Consider the following 17,221-nt stretch of genomic DNA (forward strand, 5'->3'; position numbering starts at 1 on the left):
CCTCTGACTCATCAGCAGGGATTTTATTTTCTCAGTGTGGTCATAGAAATGCAGCTGAATGAGGTCCAGGGCAGAGCAGTGTGTGTGTGTGTGTGTGTGTGTGTGTGTGTGTGTGTGTGAGAGGATGCCAATGATTAACCCAGCTCAGCAGGTTTATTATCAGGGTGTATTGAAGCTATAGTGGACCTTAGGACTTGCTGCAGGCGAAACTTCAGCTCTGCAGCCCTTTGTTTCCACACAGAACCCGGCAGAAAAGTGGTGGGGTTTAGCTGAAACTGTCTGAATTACGGGTTAAGTGAATAAAATAAAGCTAAAATAAATATTTCGGGGGTGAGGGCGGCTCTGAGGCGCCACCAGGGTGCACTCAGCTCGGCGGGTCGAGCCATTTTCCAGGTTCATGTGTGGAAATGTTTACTGCCGCTGGGACACTGGCTTTACCATATATGGTAAGGGCGTCCCAGGCAGAGCGTACTACGTCACTCCTGCGTCACATCCGCTTCTCCCTTTCCCGTCCGATCCCGTAACATGGCGCCGGTGAGTTCAGGCAGCAGCTCCTGAATTTAGTCGATTTCATGTTAAATTCTTCGCTTTTCAGATTATTGCAGGCTTCTCGGCCACTGCACCAAAGGAAACATTACGTTGTAAAACTGTGTGCGTCGACTTGAGTGAGATTTTATGAGTTTTAGCGTCTTGACGTCTCCTAACACGTGTCCATTCATTTGACAGACGGGTGACTTGACTCCATTGAAATAAAATGTGTTTTATAGAAAGTCTTTGGATTTCTCGCTGTGGACCGTAAAACGTGTTGTGAACTATCAGTTTTTGGGTAATTTAAGGTCCACTGGTCATTTCGGCGCAACTTTTTACGAGCTAACCTTTTAATAATTGCAGAAAATTACACTTTATTAGCAGATGTCTCCAACACTTGAGTTTAATTGAGAATGAGAATTGAGTCAAGATTTAATATTACTGAACTGATGTAGTGCTGAGATGGTTTGCCTTAATGATATTTATTAACCAATTTCACGTTGTCCACTTAGTTTTTAGTCAAATATCATCAGAAACAAAATTATTCTTGTTAAACAGTCACATTTTCAGTTGTCACATGATTAACAAAAGAGCTTCTTTTCAAGAAGACACTTTTATATATTAAAATGGGAAAATGTATTTTAAACAGTTACAATTGATGCCTCAGTAGTGATTTTCTTATGGCTCTAGAGTCAGTAAGTAAATTGTTTTTAATATCGTTGTACTTGTGAATTAGAAACTGTTAGAACACAGTTTTGCTTAACTAGAATAGAAAGGTTTTATAAAGGGTTTCTACTGAATAGAAGGACAAATAAAATATAAAACGAGTCAACAAAGATGCTAATAAAGGGACAAAGATAAGATATTTAGAACATGCAGTGTGATGGAGGGTCGTATAAGATATTTCATTGTCAAGGAGACGTCTTCACATTCATCACAGTTAAAATCAAATAAGTGAATAAGAAATAAAAAGTCTTATCGCTCTAGTTTAAGAGTAGAAAAATGTCCGTATGTTACACACACGGTTTCGGATCCTGATGCTGGTGTTTTACTTCACAGATCAAACACAAGAGGCCAACTGTTGGCAAGAAGGCCAAAAAGGGAGCTGCATGGAAGTTCACCTTGGACCTGACCCACCCTGTGGAGGACGGGATCCTGGACTCTGCAAACTTTGTAAGTCTTTACTGAAGCTGTTAAACCCTCTGAGTGACAGAGACTTGGATCATTTTCACACCTCAGAATCAGGAATTTGGGAATGAGGAAACATTTGTAAAAACCCAGTGGAACATTTCTCGTAAAACTAAAATAAAAACTATTATTTAACCTTTTCTGCCCCATAAGGAATTTATCAAACAGTACCTCTAGTTATCTTTGCGAGCAGCTAACCCTGTGTCTGGACTAGGGCTCCCTTCCCTAGCTCCAAATTTACTAGGGCTCTCTTCCCTAGTGCATCACTGTGCTGTGTTCAATAGGAAACCTTCCTCAAAGAGAGGATAAAGGTCAATGGAAAGACGGGGAATCTGGGTAACATCGTCCAGGTCGGCCGCATGAAGAACAAGATCAACGTCACGTCTGAAAAGCAGTTCTCCAAAAGGTGAGTCAAGGCGCCCCGCGGCTCCTCAGCCTCAGAAAGGAATGATTTGGGTTTTTTTCTCACACAATGTTGATGAAAATCTGTAAAATACAAATTTTATTCCAAACACCCCTCTCTCTCCCGGCCAGGTATCTGAAGTACCTGACAAAGAAGTACCTGAAGAAGAACAACCTGCGTGACTGGCTCAGAGTGGTGGCGTCAGACAAGGAGACGTACGAGCTGCGTTACTTCCAGATCAGCCAGGACGACGAGGAGTCGGAGGCAGACGAGTAAACGGCCTCAGCAAAAGGCTGCAGGTGTCTGCGTGTCAGCTGGAGCAAGACGAGAGAATAAATGTGGAAAAAGAACATTTTGGTCTTTTTTTTTTTGTGTTCTCAAAAAAAAAAAATCTGTTTCAAAGGGAAGCACAAATCTCAGGATGTTACGTAACCGCAGGTTTATTAGATTCATGTTTTGGTCTGATTCTTGCACTTGTTGAACAGATGTTGTACTTAGTACTTACACCAGCGTCGCTGAAGCTTCAGTGATGTCCCTCACCTCTAAGTTGCTTTGGATAAAAGCATCTGACAAATGAGTAGCTGTAATTTATGGTCTACACATCTTCCATTTCTTCATTACTTCCTTATAATATATCCACAAACCATAGGTAAATTATACAGTTAGGTCAGAGTAGACTTTGCCGTCCGTAGGTAGAAGTGAGTAAAATTCTAATGTTATATATTGAAATCTACGGATTTTTCCTTAAGATTGCACTTGATTATGTAGATGCAGCTTGTGCATCACAGGAGTTATTGCAGGATCGTTGTAATAGATGCAGTGGTTTGGGGAGGTGTTCCTTATAAACTGGCAGCTGAGTTCACTGGTTCGTTTGGGGCTGATGTGCTGTGTCACGTCCCTGGAGAAGCTTCTGGAGCAGTACGCTGAATGTCCACTAGGTGGTGTTGCACTCATGTCAACAACAGGTGCATGTTACGTTTACGATCAGACCAACACTGTTGCACCTAAAGCACATGAAGCAACTGCACAACCTTCACCTGAACTTATTTTCTGTTATGTGAAATGAGTCCTGCAGCCGGTGAAACACAGGAAACACAGACTTAAAGATACATCAGCCACATTCAAATACACAAACCAATTGATAAAGCTGGTAAACAGAAGCTCAGGTAAAATAGTGTAGATGTAGCGACGGCCTTGTTGAGGTGGTCTTCAGTTTACATTTAGTCTGATTTAACAAACTCAAACACAAACAGAAAAACATCCCCGCTTCCTGAATAAATCCCCACATCTCCACCTTGTAATGACCCTGATAACCTCGTCTGAGTGATTCCTCAAACTTTCCCAGAGCCAGAGAAGAAATACAACTGTTGTGATGTGCAGCCACAACAATCAAAAGGTGTTAAAAAAGGAGACAAAACTACACTGATTGTTTCTGGGTGTGAGAAGTCTGACGCTTCCCTCACATCCCATGAGTCTTAATTAGTGGCTTACAGCCAAAGCCTCATGGGAGCTGCAGTTTTTGAATGTTAAGAGAAAAGATATTAGGAGGAGATTTCATTTTATTGTAGGGTTCAACAGTAGTAGATGAATATTTCCTCTATGTTGGGATCAGAAAACCCCGGAACATGTTTCAGCTTCAAATGAAGACAAATGAAAGAGACACAAAAATCTCACAACAACAACAACAAAGTGAAGAATCTCTTTCCACTTCATAAAATCTTTCACCCTCCAGGCTGAAGACGATGTCCATCTCCCTCCAGTTTTTTCTCCAGGCTGCTGCTCCCTTAAACAGAAAAGGATGTTTTGCCTCGCCCCTGCTCTTTCTGTTTGACTGTGTGTGTGTGTGTCTGGATTCACTCCCGTTCACTCATCTGTTGTGTATAAAGAACGTAGCCTCAGGAATGCGTCCACCTTCAGCTCTGCAGTCAACCCTGGCGTCTCCAGTCTTCATATAAGCTCTGATTTGATGCTGCACCGTTGTGATGATGATTCTTCTGCAAATAAAAAAAATCTTCAGTCAAAGTTAATGGTGCAAAACTTGAGACACTACTGACCTGGTCCCTTCCCTCCTCTCAAAAATCATCCTGTGTCCAGCAGCTCATCTTCTGAAATAAACATCTGTATATTTATAGATTTAGGATTTTTAATAAGGCAGAAGATATAGATGATATTTCAAGGACTTTGACAAGATAATTGAACTTTTTAAAATATTTTTGTGACAAAAATCACAATTGTTTTTCACTATGTTAAAACATGTATGTTAATATAAAACTGCCCTAAATGCTTGAAATGTCGTCTGCATGACAATGAAAGTTAACATTGCTTCTCATTGTGCTGCTGTTTTCTGACCTTTTTAATAAACATGTTGTTTCTGTAACAGCATCTAACTTTTTTTTCTTGCTTGATTTCTTCTGTTTGTTTCTGTGATTGAACTTGACAGATTGTTTTATTACTTAATTTCACATTTTATTTCTCTTTCCTTTCGATGGGTTTTCAAGTGTTTTCCCCATCACAGCGTCTGAATGTTTGGCCTGAAGTTAACAGAACCAGCTGTGGCGACAGCTGCATAAAAAATCATCGTCAGGGCTTCTCCGCAGTCAGGGCGGTGCTGGGACCAGTTCCCAAACCAATAGATGCTGAGAGCATTTTGCATCATCAGGAGAACTGTTCAGCAAAATCAGCTTTATTCTGTTCCCTTAAATCTGCTGATTTTAAACTGAGAAAACTCAGAATGTGTCATGAGGTGACGGTGTAAACATGTCGGCCTGGGTCATTTTGAGAGTTTTAATGAAAGAAATGGCTAAAATTCATAGTAAAAAGCTTTAGTCTGGGGGTGTCCTCACCCTGTCAGCAGCTCAAACTAGTTCAAAGAAGAACCCAGCGGAGATCTTCACTCACTGCGATGTCACCATTAAAATTTGCAAGCAGCTTGTTTGACTGGTTGATAATATCTAAAACCCAAACCGGGCTTGTGATAAATAATCACCAAAACACACTGGTCCATGTGTGTGTGTGTCTCCTCTGACCACTGTGCAACCATGTCTGCAGGTAACGCTGTTAACTGACTCCGTGTGTCGGATTACCTGCAGATTACAACAGTGCAGCACATACACACAACCGACACAGTATAGAGTCTGCATCAAGTTACATTCAACAAGTTTATTACATTACAAACAGTAATAAAAGACAAATGACAATATAAAGTTGACAAAAATAATTAGCAGCAGATTGTAAAACTGCTAAATGAGTCAAATTACAGTGGAAAATCTAAATTGATTAGGGACCTGATAAATAAATAAAACTACATTTGAATTGCTTATTTTTAATTATAGTCAAATTAAAACAAATCTTAATATAACATACTGTAGGTCATTCCTTCATTCATACTGATTCTATCCCTGTAAATAAACCAACATGTATGAGAAGTTTGTATGAAATTATAACATAAAAACTGATAAAACTGCTCCTGCAGGTTGACATTTTTGAAAGCTGAGATAATTTTCCATCACACACACACACACACACACACACACACACACACACACCTGGCCAGTTCCCACCCCTGCGTACAAACAGAGACGTCACCTGTGGCAGCTGCTGCTCAAAGTGAACTCACACACACCCTCACCACAGCCATCCTATCCTCCCTCCACTGAATGAATGACAGCTACACACACACACACACACACACACCTGCTCAGTCTCAGGTGTTGAATATTTTATCGGCCTGGTCACATGCTGTCAGGTCTGAATGATTAACTCTGCCGTCCCCTCTCTCGTCACCATTTCCCGCAGGTCTGCAGAGGACGGGGACTCGGACTGGGCCTCAGGAGGGAAAACACAAACGCACAACCAGTGAGTGTTATCACCTGTCCGCTCAGGTGTGCATCTTTAAGCTGCATGTTGGATGTTTGTTTTTATCAGCAGGCCACAAACTGTCTGTGCCGCTCACTCTCCTCAGTCCAACCTGTTGAGATGGATCTGTTGATTTCAGCACAGGTGTTGATCTCGTTTATTTTTTCCAGTGTGAAGCAGAAACGTCAGATTTCAGGAGACGGTTCAGTTCTGTGTTTGGTTCAGTTTTAGCTTCCACAGTCGGACCTTTCCGTTGTGAAAGTGGATCCTGGGTCTTCATTAATGTTTCAGGGAGGGAGTCTCGCTCTAGTGAGTGAGGAGAACAGCTGATGGTATCCCTTCATCACAGACAAATAAAAACTGGGCTGATACTGGAGCTTTTGATAAAACTGATGCAGTTTAAAGTATAATTAATATGATGATGATGGTCTAAACACTGAAGTGATCAAAACTCATATTTCACCTGTTTTAACAGAGTCTGTTCCCTCCGATCGGAAGCACCCGGAGGAAGAGGACGGCTGATGAAGAGGCTCATGATGAGAGTGAAAGAATGATAGAGGGAGTGACAGAAAAAAGGAAGGAGGAGTGAGAAAGACATCAACATAAAGAGGTCATCAACAGGTGCGGTGATGGCGGCGTGGCTGGGCCGGGTGTCGTTGGGCGACGCCTGGTATAACATGTTCTCCCGCCTGCTGCGAACCAAACCTGTGGGCTCCATGGGTCACAGCTCCGACGAGCTCACCGAGCTCACGGAGGGGTCTGCGGTCGGGCTGGCCAAGGTCCTGACCACCTTTGACCTGGTGTCACTCGGGGTGGGCAGCTGCGTCGGAACGGGGATGTATGTGGTCGCCGGGCTGGTTGCCAAGGCCATGGCTGGGCCAGGGGTCATCCTGTCATTTATAATCGCAGCAGTGGCCTCCATCCTGTCAGGTGAGACACCAGGAAGTGACACGACAGGGTGATGGAATGATTGGAAATATTTCAGTCACTGAATAAATACATTTACTCAAGAAGTTTAGATGGAACCATGGCCGGATCAAGCTCCTGTGGGGCCCCTGGGCAAACATTTGAGGCCTTGACCACATGCTTGGGTCTGTTTTCGTGAATCCTCCATCATACAGTTTGTTTCCGTATTTGTTTCTCCAATTTTTCTTTAAGGTGTGTGCTACGCAGAGTTTGGCGTCCGGGTTCCCAAAACCACCGGCTCGGCCTACACCTACAGCTACGTGACGGTTGGAGAGTTCGTGGCGTTTTTCATTGGCTGGAACTTGATCCTGGAGTACCTGATCGGCACGGCGGCGGGGGCCTCTGCTCTCAGCAGCATGTTTGACTCTCTGGCCAATCACAGCATCAGTAACTACATGATAACACACCTGGGCACGCTCAGAGGGCTCGGTCAGTGCGATCAGTATCCAACATGACAGGAAGTACATGAGTTTTAAATACAGATGTTGCTCCTCATTGTGGAGCTTGATGGACACAACAACAGAGAATTAGCTCCACTCTTTTCAGACACTTGTCTCTTTTCAGTGTTAGAGTGTTATGTTCTGTTGCGTCTTCCTGTCTCAGGTAAAGGTGAGGACACGTACCCAGACCTGCTGGCCCTGTTCATCGCCCTGCTGGTGACGGCCATCGTCGCTCTCGGTGTGCGTAACTCAGTGGGCTTCAACAACGTCCTCAATGTGGTCAACCTGGTGGTCTGGGTCTTCATGATCATCGCCGGACTCTTCTTCCTCTCCACCAGCAACTGGGAGGGCGGCAAGTTCCTGCCCTACGGCTGGTCAGGGGTGAGATACTGAACCAGTTTGGCTGGTCACGGTGGAGTCACTTGTGTTGGTGTCCAGATGTTAAATAAATAAGGAAATAAGTGATCTCTTGTTTCTGTTCAGGTGATGCAAGGTGCAGCGACCTGTTTCTACGCCTTCATTGGCTTCGACATCATTGCAACAACCGGAGAGGAGGCAAAAAACCCAAACACCTCCATCCCGTACGCCATCACTGCCTCACTGGTCACCTGCCTCACCGCCTACGTGTCGGTTAGTAGGCCTACACAGTGTTGAGTGTGTATATGGTTATAACATGAAAGAAACAAGTGCCAAAATTAGTAGAATACTAAAAATAGTAGAGACATTACCTCCCGAAATGAAAGGAATACTAAGGAATATTCTGAGCTGGATTTGAAGATTAATTCTTGATCTTGGAAATAGTAGCTTGAGAAAACGATCATAACTCTAATTTATACTTAAAGGACATTAAAGGCTTATTAAAGGTGCTATTTGTAAGTTTTGCTATTGCCACCGTTAGCATTAACAGCTGTTTACTTACCAGTCTAGGAGAAATGTTACATCGTCTGAGCACCATTACTTCTTCAGGGCAGACTGGACATTGCAGTGACTCGGTATCGGAAAGTGAGGAGACAGGCTGACTGGGCTGGAGCTAGCTGGTTAGCATGCTAAGAAGTAATAGAAATAGAGGCAAAACTAGAGGGTTGTTTTTGCCTCTGGTGACAGCTCTTGGTGAGTAAAGGAATTAAGTTTGATGGTGAACTTACTAACTTTTCTCCTAGACTGGAAAGTAAACAGCTGCTAATGCTAATGTTAGCTATGCAGCAATAGCAAAACATAGAAATAGCTCCTTCTTTTTCTGAAGCACAATTTCATGCTTTTCTCTGATGCCAACAAAGTTTTTGGGTGCATTGATTAGCAGCTACTCTAGAATCTGTTTCTCTAAATTAAAATGTGACACATCATCTTTTTATCACAATTAGTCAAGAACAGTCGTGCAGATCGTTGCAGTGGGATCGGTGCTGGCTACTAAAAAGTGAACACGTCCATGGTATAAAAGCACCTGCGCCCTTGAATAAGAGCACAGGTCATTTGTAATCGAAATTCTTTTGTAATCAAAATGTGTTATTGTCTGCGGGGTTTGGACACACCCTCTCACCATCATCTTGCTTGTTTGGAGTTTTCTCTTCTCCCACTGGCTTCAATACAGTCTCAGTTTTTTTGTAGCAGCATCTAGTGGTTGTTGGAGGAACTGCATGTTCAGTACCATTTGACTTTTCATTATTGTGCTTGGATAGAGGAGAACATACGATATACATTTGGTGCTTTAAACCTGCCTGTCCTCGGTGCAGGTGAGCGTGATCCTGACTCTCATGGTTCCCTACAACCTGATCGACGGCTCAGCTCCGCTCATGGAGATGTTTGCGGTGCACGGCTTCCTGTGGGGGAAGTACACCGTGGCTGTGGGCTCCATAGCCGGACTCACCGTCTCTCTGCTGGGCTCTTTGTTCCCCATGCCCAGGGTCATCTACGCCATGGCCCAGGACGGGCTGCTGTTCAGGTGAGAAGGCCTGACACACACAGAATCAATTGAATTTGCTCTTGTTGACCTGTGGAGAGGCTAACTCCATGCTGAATGTGTCTGTAGGTTCCTGTCACATGTGTCTGGGCTCACACACACTCCCACGGTGGCCTGTGTGGTGTCAGGGAGTTTCGCCGCCATCCTCGCTCTGCTGGTGAGCCTCAGGGACCTGATCGAGATGATGTCCATCGGCACCCTGCTGGCCTACACTCTGGTCAGCGTGTGCGTGCTCCTACTGCGCTACCAGCCCGACGAACAGGTCGACACGCACCAGTTTAACTCTGGGGAGGACGTGGAGGGCCTGAAGCAGCAGGGCGACGGAGCTGCGCCCACAAAAGACGACCAGATGCTGATTGAAGACTCAGGCGGTGACGGATCTTCGTCGTACCACGCTGGTGGGACTGACGGAGAGGGAGACGAGTCTGATTTCCACACAGGCCATGCCTCATTGTTAAAAAGGCTTCTGGGAGGTCATTACTACACCCTGCGTCTGCGGCTGGGACTGCCCGGCGCATCAGCCCGGCCCACCCCTGCCACTGGCCGCATAGTGACCCGATGCACCCTCCTCCTCTTCCTCATGTCCTTCCTCATGTGGTCCACCGTCATATTTGGCGTTGAGCAGGGCACAGGGGCCGGGGCGGTGTTTTCAGGGCTCATGGCCACAATGATGGCGGGTTCCATGGCAAAGCTTTTAATTATGATTATCCAACAGCCAGAGAGCACACGTAGCCTCCCCTACATGGCGCCCTGTGTGCCCTTTGTCCCTGCAGCGGCCATATTGGTCAATAGCTACCTCATGCTCAAACTGTCTCCACTCACCTGGGCCAGGTTCACAATCTGGTGCCTCATAGGTGAGTTGAAACATTCTTGATTGTAGATTTCAATACAGTGTGATGAATATTACTGCATGACAAGTTGTCCTGATATAGAAAATAATGGGTGAAGAGAAGGTAACTGGTTAGTTCCACTGGTAGTTTACTTCCCCAGGTAAACCTCCTCAGGTAAACTACCCTGAAGCATCAGTGTTTTTCTTTGTTTACCTGCATTAAAATATGCAGGTTGCACAGCAGTGATTTGGAACATTGGTTAGTTTAACTCTTGACCTTTTAACAGATATCTGCAAGCCAATCAGAAACAAGCATTTATTTTTGAAACGTTGTGTGAAGGTCAGAGTTCCTGCAGTAGCAATGATCCAGTTTAAACTGTAATGTAATAAAAATGCAACCTGGTTTGGTGCTGAACAGGTTTTTAGTAGAAATGTGTTACTCTGACAGTTCATCCATCATCACCAGCAGCTACATTACAAAGTCAGTGCAGTGAAGCACCTTCACAAAGACACACAAACATCCTATTTTATTACAAGTTTCGAACGTGTCTTGTAGCTGCTGAGATGTTTCTGACAGATGTGCGTTCATGATTTTTAAATTCAAGGTGTCATTTATGAAGATTACTTTTCTTACATGAAGCTACATTAACTCATCAGTCCACTTGGCACTCGACTGAAGACAGGCTCAGACAGCTGTTTTCACATCTGGCTTCAGTTTCTTTGAAGTACCACCGGAGTGTATTTTTAGTGTGTAGGATCGTCTGTTCCTCAAGTTCCTCCTGTTGGTTTGTGCACGCAGATCTCCAGCTGAACTGACTGAAATCACATTTCTTAGATTCATTTTATTGGTGCTTTTTAATCGGTCCTTGATGTGATGAGTGTTTTTGGTGTTTGTGATTTGGCTGTGAAGAACATACTGTACATATGAAGTCACGTATTCTGACTTCAGTCGCTGTTAGCTCTGCAGTTGGTCAACAGATGGGTTGACATAACTCCCTGCAGGTGGACAGCTGCTCTGCGTGACGCCTCTACCTGCCTGAGCTATAATATCCTGAGTTAACAGATACCGTCTGTCCACCTTCAGGTCTCTTGATCTACGCTTGCTATGGAGTGTGGCACAGCACGCTGGAGCTGAACGCCCGCGAGCAGCAGGCGCACGCCAGCTCCTACCAGCGCTACGACGACCACCTGGACGACACCTTCTCCCCCGAAGACGACCTTTACCCCCAGGAACAAGACGAGAGACCCTACCAGGGCTGGTCTGCCCCGGAGGAGAGGGGATACCACTCCCAGCAGCATAACCAGTACCACGAGGAGAACCAGTATGAGGACCAAGAGGCGGAGCAGTATGAGGATGGCGGTGACCAGTATGGATACCAGTCTGGACCAGGAGGCCAGTATACACGCAGAGGGGGCAGGTCCAGGGGACGGACCAATCACGGCTTTGATGCAGGTGAAGAGGAGGACTGAGTTTTTGACTTGGCTCAGTGTCACCGTACAGCACATAAACCTGAGATAAGACTAAATGCTCACAGCAGACATTGAATTAATCACCTCTCAGTCATTTTAGGATTTTAAGTTAAAGGAGTGGATACGACAGGTTTCACTGAGTGAGGCCCACAGCAGCTGCAGAAGCTTCAGTGTCTTTACCCTCCACCTGTCGTACACCCTCAACACACCAACATCGAGGCTGCGCCCTGGTTCTCACCTCCAGCCCCAGTTTACATGTTAATGTGAGACACAGTGGTGTTGCAATACAAAACTTCCCTCTGAAAAGTGACAATTTAAAGCTTCTCTTCCTCCTGCTAATTTTTAAACACCACACTTTGACTCAGTACCTACCCATAAATCCTTGGGGCAGTTGGACCATGTTCAGATGTCAATGAAAGTTAGAGTAGATTGTAAAGTCCTGCCTATTAGAGTATAACCAACCTCAGATCTGTCGCTCAGTCTGCACCTTCTGGATCTCACCAGCACCTGAAATAACACGGCTCAGTGATGTTTTAATGCAGGGATGTTTTCAGGCTGGATATCCACTCATGGATGGATTATGATAGTAAGTAATAAGCAAACACTGAGCAGTGTAGGAAAAAATAAACACTTGTAAACACTCAGTATTAAAGGACTCAGAACAGGGTCAGGAACAACAAAACATGATCAGGACGTCCTTGGTTTTGATTTGATTGTTTTGATTGGGCTTGGGCTCCTGGGCCCAGTTGGCCCCCTTGGGTCACCATCTGTTCAGTCACCAGTTCTGCAACAAACCCAAAGCGATCTGCTATTAAAACAGCAGCCCCCTGCGCCCTCCTCATCAATCTTTACAAGGTTTCTGTTTTGGAAGTTGTGAGAAGTTTCCCATTCTGTAAAGGAGTTACTATCTTATTCTTAATGGAAGTTTATTCTGGCTTTTTGTAGCTACTTATCTGAGCAGATGCCTCCACAAACATTTCTAGGAGGCAGAAATATTCTCATTGGTTGAGTTAAAGGGGCTTTGGCTCTAACCACTGAGGATTATTGTTACTAATCAGATTACTTTTGTCACCAGAGTAGATAAGTTTGTTTTGTGAATTAACTGACTGATGAGTCAAGTTTAAAAGTTATGCTACTGCTACAAAGCTAACGTTAGCAATAACAGCTGTTTTCTTACCAGTGTGGAAGAACGTTGAGAGTTCGGCATCAAGCTTTATTCCTTTACTCACTAAGAGTTGTCTCCAGAGATGGAAAGCTGCTGTAGTTAGCATGCTAACCAGCTAGCCCAGGCCCGGTCTGCCTGTCTGATACCGAGTCACTGTAGCGTCCAGTCGGTTCTGGAGCAGCAGCTGCTCAGAGGACGTGTTATAGCCTCGAGTCTTGTAAACCCAGCAATGGCAGAAGCTCTCCACAAGACTGGCCAGTAAACAGCTGTTAATGCTAACGTTGGCTATGTAGCTATAGCAAAACATACAAACAGCTCCTTCAATCATGGCTGACCCAGCAGGGTTTAAACCGTTTTCTTTTCAGGTGATGTCATGTTTTTCTCCGTACTTCTTGTGGCAGTTCGCCTGTGTCTCAAATTTACTGAGGTCTCTGAACGCCACACAGTCATGTAGTTGTTCCTCTGGTTTTGGTTGTGTGTTGTGTGTGCGTTGGCACCTCTGAATGTGTTTATGATGACTTTCTGAAAGTTACTTTTGTGTTGTTTTGTTTGGGTGAATGGTATTTACAGCGACAGGGTTTATGTCTAAAACAAACCAGGTCAACAGTGGGCGTATTTGTTGTTTGTGTGTTTGTTGAGTTTTTTGAGTGAAATGTTTTATCTTGAGACTATTTATCAGTAAAAAGACTTTTATTAATGGCAGCATCAGTCAAAAATCTTACAATTCAGATACAAAGTTAATACATATTGATTATATTATGAATATAATTAGCGTTTTGTTTAAAAATGATAAAATTGACAGTTATTGGTATATGAGACAACATATTTGGATTAAATGAGAGCAGGTGATCTCAATCTTTGTTCAACAAAAAACTTAAACTCTTTGTATTTCTTTTGGAAAAATCATTAAAGTCACAAGATCTACAGTTACAGGAGCTCACCCACACAAACAAGCTACAGATTAAAAAGGTTTTTGTAAAAAAAAAAAAAAAGCTGCATAAGGGAAACAAAAAGGGAAATAAAACAAAATAAACATATAATGAACAATAAAATATTGTAAGTTTCATTAAAGTAGGTGATAGAGAGACACATGTCAACATAGATGTTGCTGACCTAATCTCAATCTCCAGACAGGATATGATTAACTTGAGTTATGTGTGGTTGAAAACTAAGGTCATGGTCAGTTAAACAGGCAGGAAGCCAGAAAGAAAAAAAAACTTCCCTTCCTGTCTGAGGAAAGTGTAACAGGCTGAATACAGCTGCAGATACTGTACATAAAGCAACTAAAGCACATTGTATAATTACAGTCTTGAATATAAAGCACATATTAAGAACACACACTTACTGGTCTTTGTCCGATAAAACAAAGTGTTTCAACAAAACTGGTTTCAATGATTTTAAAGACCCTTTTTCTTTTTAGCTCTACTCATATTTCGGAGCTGTCAGGAGGAGCGGCTCAGTCTGATTGGTTGAGTTAAACGGGAGTGGGCGGAGTAACAGAGTCACATGGTTTCCAACTGACCCATAATTATGAGTGGAAAACTTAAAGAGTTTGATGCTTTACTGTCAACGACTAACACGACCAAGTCTCAAACACAGAAAAGTCTCTGGTGACGGGAACACCTGGAAACCCAGATTATTACCAATCGCTGCTATTGATCCAAATACGATGTGAATGCATAAAAACATAAAGGCCTTGTTTCTGTAAATACGAATAAACATCTATAGTACGTAGTGGGTCTGCACTGCTTTAATAATAATAATAATAATAATAATAATGACCCTGTGTCTTATGTTAGTCTGTGCAGGCGGTAACCTCCACCCAGTGAGATTTAATTCAACCAATGAGATTCTTTCTGCCGCTACAGAAGGTATCTATGAGTGTGGCTGGCTGCCCTTGTGCAAGGCACTAAACCCCAATAAATCGCTCCCAGAGTTGCATCAGCTAAATGTCACATGAAATGAGGGGCCAGACAGAGGGCCACATTTTACACCATTGCGCTCTTGGCGTGGTTGGCGGGGGGGTCCAATGGCGTGGCCGTACCCCGCTGTCTGGAGTAGTAGAAGCTGTTCTCTCTGCTCGGGGTCCCGAGGTTGTTGCTGTGGCAACACAAGATCATGGAGCCGCCCACGAGACAGAGAGCGGAGCCGACCCAGCCGGCGTAGAGAGAGAAGCCAAAAGACATGAGACCCTCGTTCTGGTGGACGCCGACGGGGAACCAGACGGTCGATATGATGCCGCACACAGCTGGAAAAGACAGAAGACAGGAAGAGGTGCAGAGGAGCTGGTGTTTAAAGAGTGAAAACTTAAACATCCTTCAGCCTGAAGTCATATCTGGACGTGGACTGTTTTCATAGTCTGTCCCTGAGGCTGCTGACAGGAACTACCCGTCTCGCCCCGCAGGAAACAGGCCGGGCTGACTCATGAACCGGGTCAGGACGAGGCCTCGGCTGACAGACCCTGACCCTCCGTCCACCCCTCCTCCCTCCTGCACCAGCTGGGAAACACCTGAGTACTGTAAACTACTGTCCTCCAGACCCAGACCTCCTGTCCTCTGGAACCAAAACCACAAGCTCTCAACCATTTACTCTGTAGGTCCCATTGTTCTTATTATTAGTGAGGACTTAAATCACGATGTGGAGACTTGGCGTCATTTTGGGGACAAAAGGAGATGAATATGAGTCAATGTGATGCCCCCTAAAGGGATTTACATGTGTGTGTGTGTGTGTGTGTGAGAGAGAGGTCTCCTCACCCATGAGGATGAAGAGGACCCCTCCCACCCGGCCGCGGCGCAGCTTCACGGCCGAGGTGTCGTTCTGCAGCCGGACGCAGGGCATGGACATGAGCACGAGCAGCATGGCGGGAAGACCGAGCAGGCACGAGCATATCATCAGAGCACGGGACGTCTGGATGTAAGCTGAGAGAGAGAGAGAGAGAGAGAGCGAGGGAGGGGGGGGGGGGGGAGGGGGAGAGAGAGAGAGACTTCATAACTGAAGCATCTGTTTGGTTTAAAAATTTCAACACAGCTCAGCTCTGGCGCCGTTTCTCAGATACACATGTACAGTTGGGAATGCACACACACACACACACACACACACACACACACACACACAGAGAGAGAGAGAGAGAGAGAGAGAGAGAGAGGCATTAAACTGTATTTTTAAACATTAAAGTCACTGATGTGTCATCTAGTAATTAGGAGTAAGTCATTTTAGCAGCAAAGCCATAACTATCCACTCATCCATTCATCCATCCATCATCCATTCATCATCCATCCATCATCCATCCATTCATCCATCCATCATCCATCCACTCATCCATTCATCAATCCATCCATCATCCATCCATTCATCCATCCATCCATTCATCATCCATCACCCATCCATTATCCATCCACTCATCCATCCATTCATCCATCCATCATCCATCCACTCATCCATCATCCATCCATCCATTATCCATCCACTCATCCATCCATCATCCACTCATCCACTCATCCATCATCCGTCCACCTGTCTCCGCCTCACCGGGCAGTGTGAGGATCTGGTTGAGGGCCACGCAGTGATAAAGCGCCGGGGAGATGACGCACTCTGCCCACAGGCCCCGGGAGCCGAGCTCGTCCATGCGGACGCAGGTGGCCGCGGTGTAGTCGCAGGTCCGGACCCAGTCGTTCGTGACGGTGGCCACGATGATGCCGACCCAGCCCGCGCAGCTGGCCGCGCTGCCCGTCAGCTGCCTGCACATGTGCGCCATGGACCGCCGTGCGTTTTTACGCGCTCCAAAAGAAGAGAATCACTGCGTCTTTAAAGTTGGGGAAGAAGGTGGATGATTTATTAAAAAGTCTTTTATTTTTTAAAAAACAACAAGAAACGGACAAATATCAGTGTATTCTTCTCTGCTTAGTTAAAAAAAGGAAAAGGTGAACTGTAATGTGGTAAAAAAAAAAAAAAATCCATGCAGTGATAACTAAAAAGATATTTCTCTTTAGAGCAAAAAAAAAAAGTATAAATCCTTTTTTAAGAAGTCGAAATGAGACTAATCCTGCGGGTCCCGTCAGTGCGCCTCAGGCTGATGCAGGAAAATGCCTAGAATAAGATTTATCGTTGGGTGTGGTGAAAAACATACCCTTCAGTCCAAAGTTTAAACCAATCAGAGCGCACTTGAGACCCTAACCTAAACCAGATATGGAGACATGAGACGGTCTCAGAGAAAAACAGGACTCTACAGACAGAGCTGCAGCACTTGGCGGGGTCATGCTCAGATCTGAGGTCCTGCATCTCAAACAGCGTCAGGAAGGAACCTTCACCCATGAATTCAAATCAGTTCGGTCTATAACCTGCAGGTTTCTGCTCACCTGCCTCACTGCGGCCCCCTGCTGGCGGAGTCCCACCATCCACATCAAACCCTCAAACCTCCACA

The 17,221-nt window shown here is 44.8% G+C and overlaps 3 protein-coding genes and 1 long non-coding RNA gene across 4 annotated transcripts; 2 read left to right on the plus strand and 2 right to left on the minus strand.

Annotated features, from left to right (window-relative positions):
* The first annotated feature begins 399 nt into the window (after nucleotides 1-399).
* rpl22l1 (ribosomal protein L22-like 1) lies at nucleotides 400-2,469 on the plus strand. The gene is made up of 4 exons (XM_071484514.1): nucleotides 400-534; nucleotides 1,588-1,701; nucleotides 2,001-2,122; nucleotides 2,251-2,469. Exons 1-4 carry the CDS (start codon nucleotides 526-528, stop codon nucleotides 2,393-2,395), a joined length of 390 nt encoding a protein of 129 aa, XP_071340615.1. The 5' UTR covers nucleotides 400-525; the 3' UTR covers nucleotides 2,396-2,469.
* A 1,539-nt stretch (nucleotides 2,470-4,008) lies between these two features.
* LOC139624992 (uncharacterized) lies at nucleotides 4,009-6,227 on the minus strand. Its single transcript, XR_011691802.1, has 3 exons — nucleotides 6,087-6,227; nucleotides 5,813-5,944; nucleotides 4,009-4,113 (listed from the first exon to the last, which is right to left on the minus strand). It is a non-coding gene; the product is annotated as an uncharacterized lncRNA (long non-coding RNA).
* A 372-nt stretch (nucleotides 6,228-6,599) lies between these two features.
* slc7a14b (solute carrier family 7 member 14b) lies at nucleotides 6,600-13,496 on the plus strand. Its single transcript, XM_071484508.1, has 7 exons — nucleotides 6,600-6,904; nucleotides 7,133-7,369; nucleotides 7,544-7,761; nucleotides 7,864-8,010; nucleotides 9,111-9,319; nucleotides 9,407-10,191; nucleotides 11,251-13,496. The coding sequence occupies exons 1-7, from the start codon at nucleotides 6,604-6,606 to the stop codon at nucleotides 11,634-11,636; spliced, it is 2,283 nt and encodes a 760-aa protein (XP_071340609.1). The 5' UTR covers nucleotides 6,600-6,603; the 3' UTR covers nucleotides 11,637-13,496.
* Nucleotides 13,497-14,505: 1,009 nt separating this feature from the next.
* cldn11b (claudin 11b) lies at nucleotides 14,506-17,199 on the minus strand. Its single transcript, XM_071484513.1, has 3 exons — nucleotides 16,330-17,199; nucleotides 15,555-15,719; nucleotides 14,506-15,049 (listed from the first exon to the last, which is right to left on the minus strand). Exons 1-3 carry the CDS (start codon nucleotides 16,553-16,555, stop codon nucleotides 14,790-14,792), a joined length of 651 nt encoding a protein of 216 aa, XP_071340614.1. The 5' UTR covers nucleotides 16,556-17,199; the 3' UTR covers nucleotides 14,506-14,789.
* Nucleotides 17,200-17,221: the final 22 nt, after the last annotated feature.

Source organism: Trachinotus anak, unplaced genomic scaffold, assembly GCF_046630095.1.
Source record: "Trachinotus anak isolate AG129_WGS33_773 ecotype Australia unplaced genomic scaffold, CSIRO_AGI_Tana_v1 ptg000009l, whole genome shotgun sequence".
Lineage (NCBI taxonomy): Eukaryota > Metazoa > Chordata > Actinopteri > Carangiformes > Carangidae > Trachinotus > Trachinotus anak.

Bases quoted from the DNA above. Each gene is read 5' to 3' on its own strand.
- slc7a14b (XM_071484508.1), top strand. From the start codon at position 6,604: ATGGCGGCGTGGCTGGGCCGGGTGTCGTTGGGCGACGCCTGGTATAAC. The intron at 9,320-9,406 runs GTGAGAAGGCCT...ATGTGTCTGTAG, and splicing joins CAGGACGGGCTGCTGTTCAG to GTTCCTGTCACATGTGTCTG. The intron at 10,192-11,250 runs GTGAGTTGAAAC...GTCCACCTTCAG, and splicing joins CACAATCTGGTGCCTCATAG to GTCTCTTGATCTACGCTTGC.
- cldn11b (XM_071484513.1), bottom strand. From the start codon at position 16,555: ATGGCGCACATGTGCAGGCAGCTGACGGGCAGCGCGGCCAGCTGCGCG. The intron at 15,720-16,329 runs GTGAGGCGGAGA...TCTCTCTCTCAG, and splicing joins CCAGATCCTCACACTGCCCG to CTTACATCCAGACGTCCCGT. The intron at 15,050-15,554 runs GTGAGGAGACCT...TGTCTTTTCCAG, and splicing joins GGTCCTCTTCATCCTCATGG to CTGTGTGCGGCATCATATCG.
- rpl22l1 (XM_071484514.1), top strand. The intron at 1,702-2,000 runs GTAAGTCTTTAC...TGTGTTCAATAG, and splicing joins TCCTGGACTCTGCAAACTTT to GAAACCTTCCTCAAAGAGAG. The intron at 2,123-2,250 runs GTGAGTCAAGGC...TCTCCCGGCCAG, and splicing joins GAAAAGCAGTTCTCCAAAAG to GTATCTGAAGTACCTGACAA.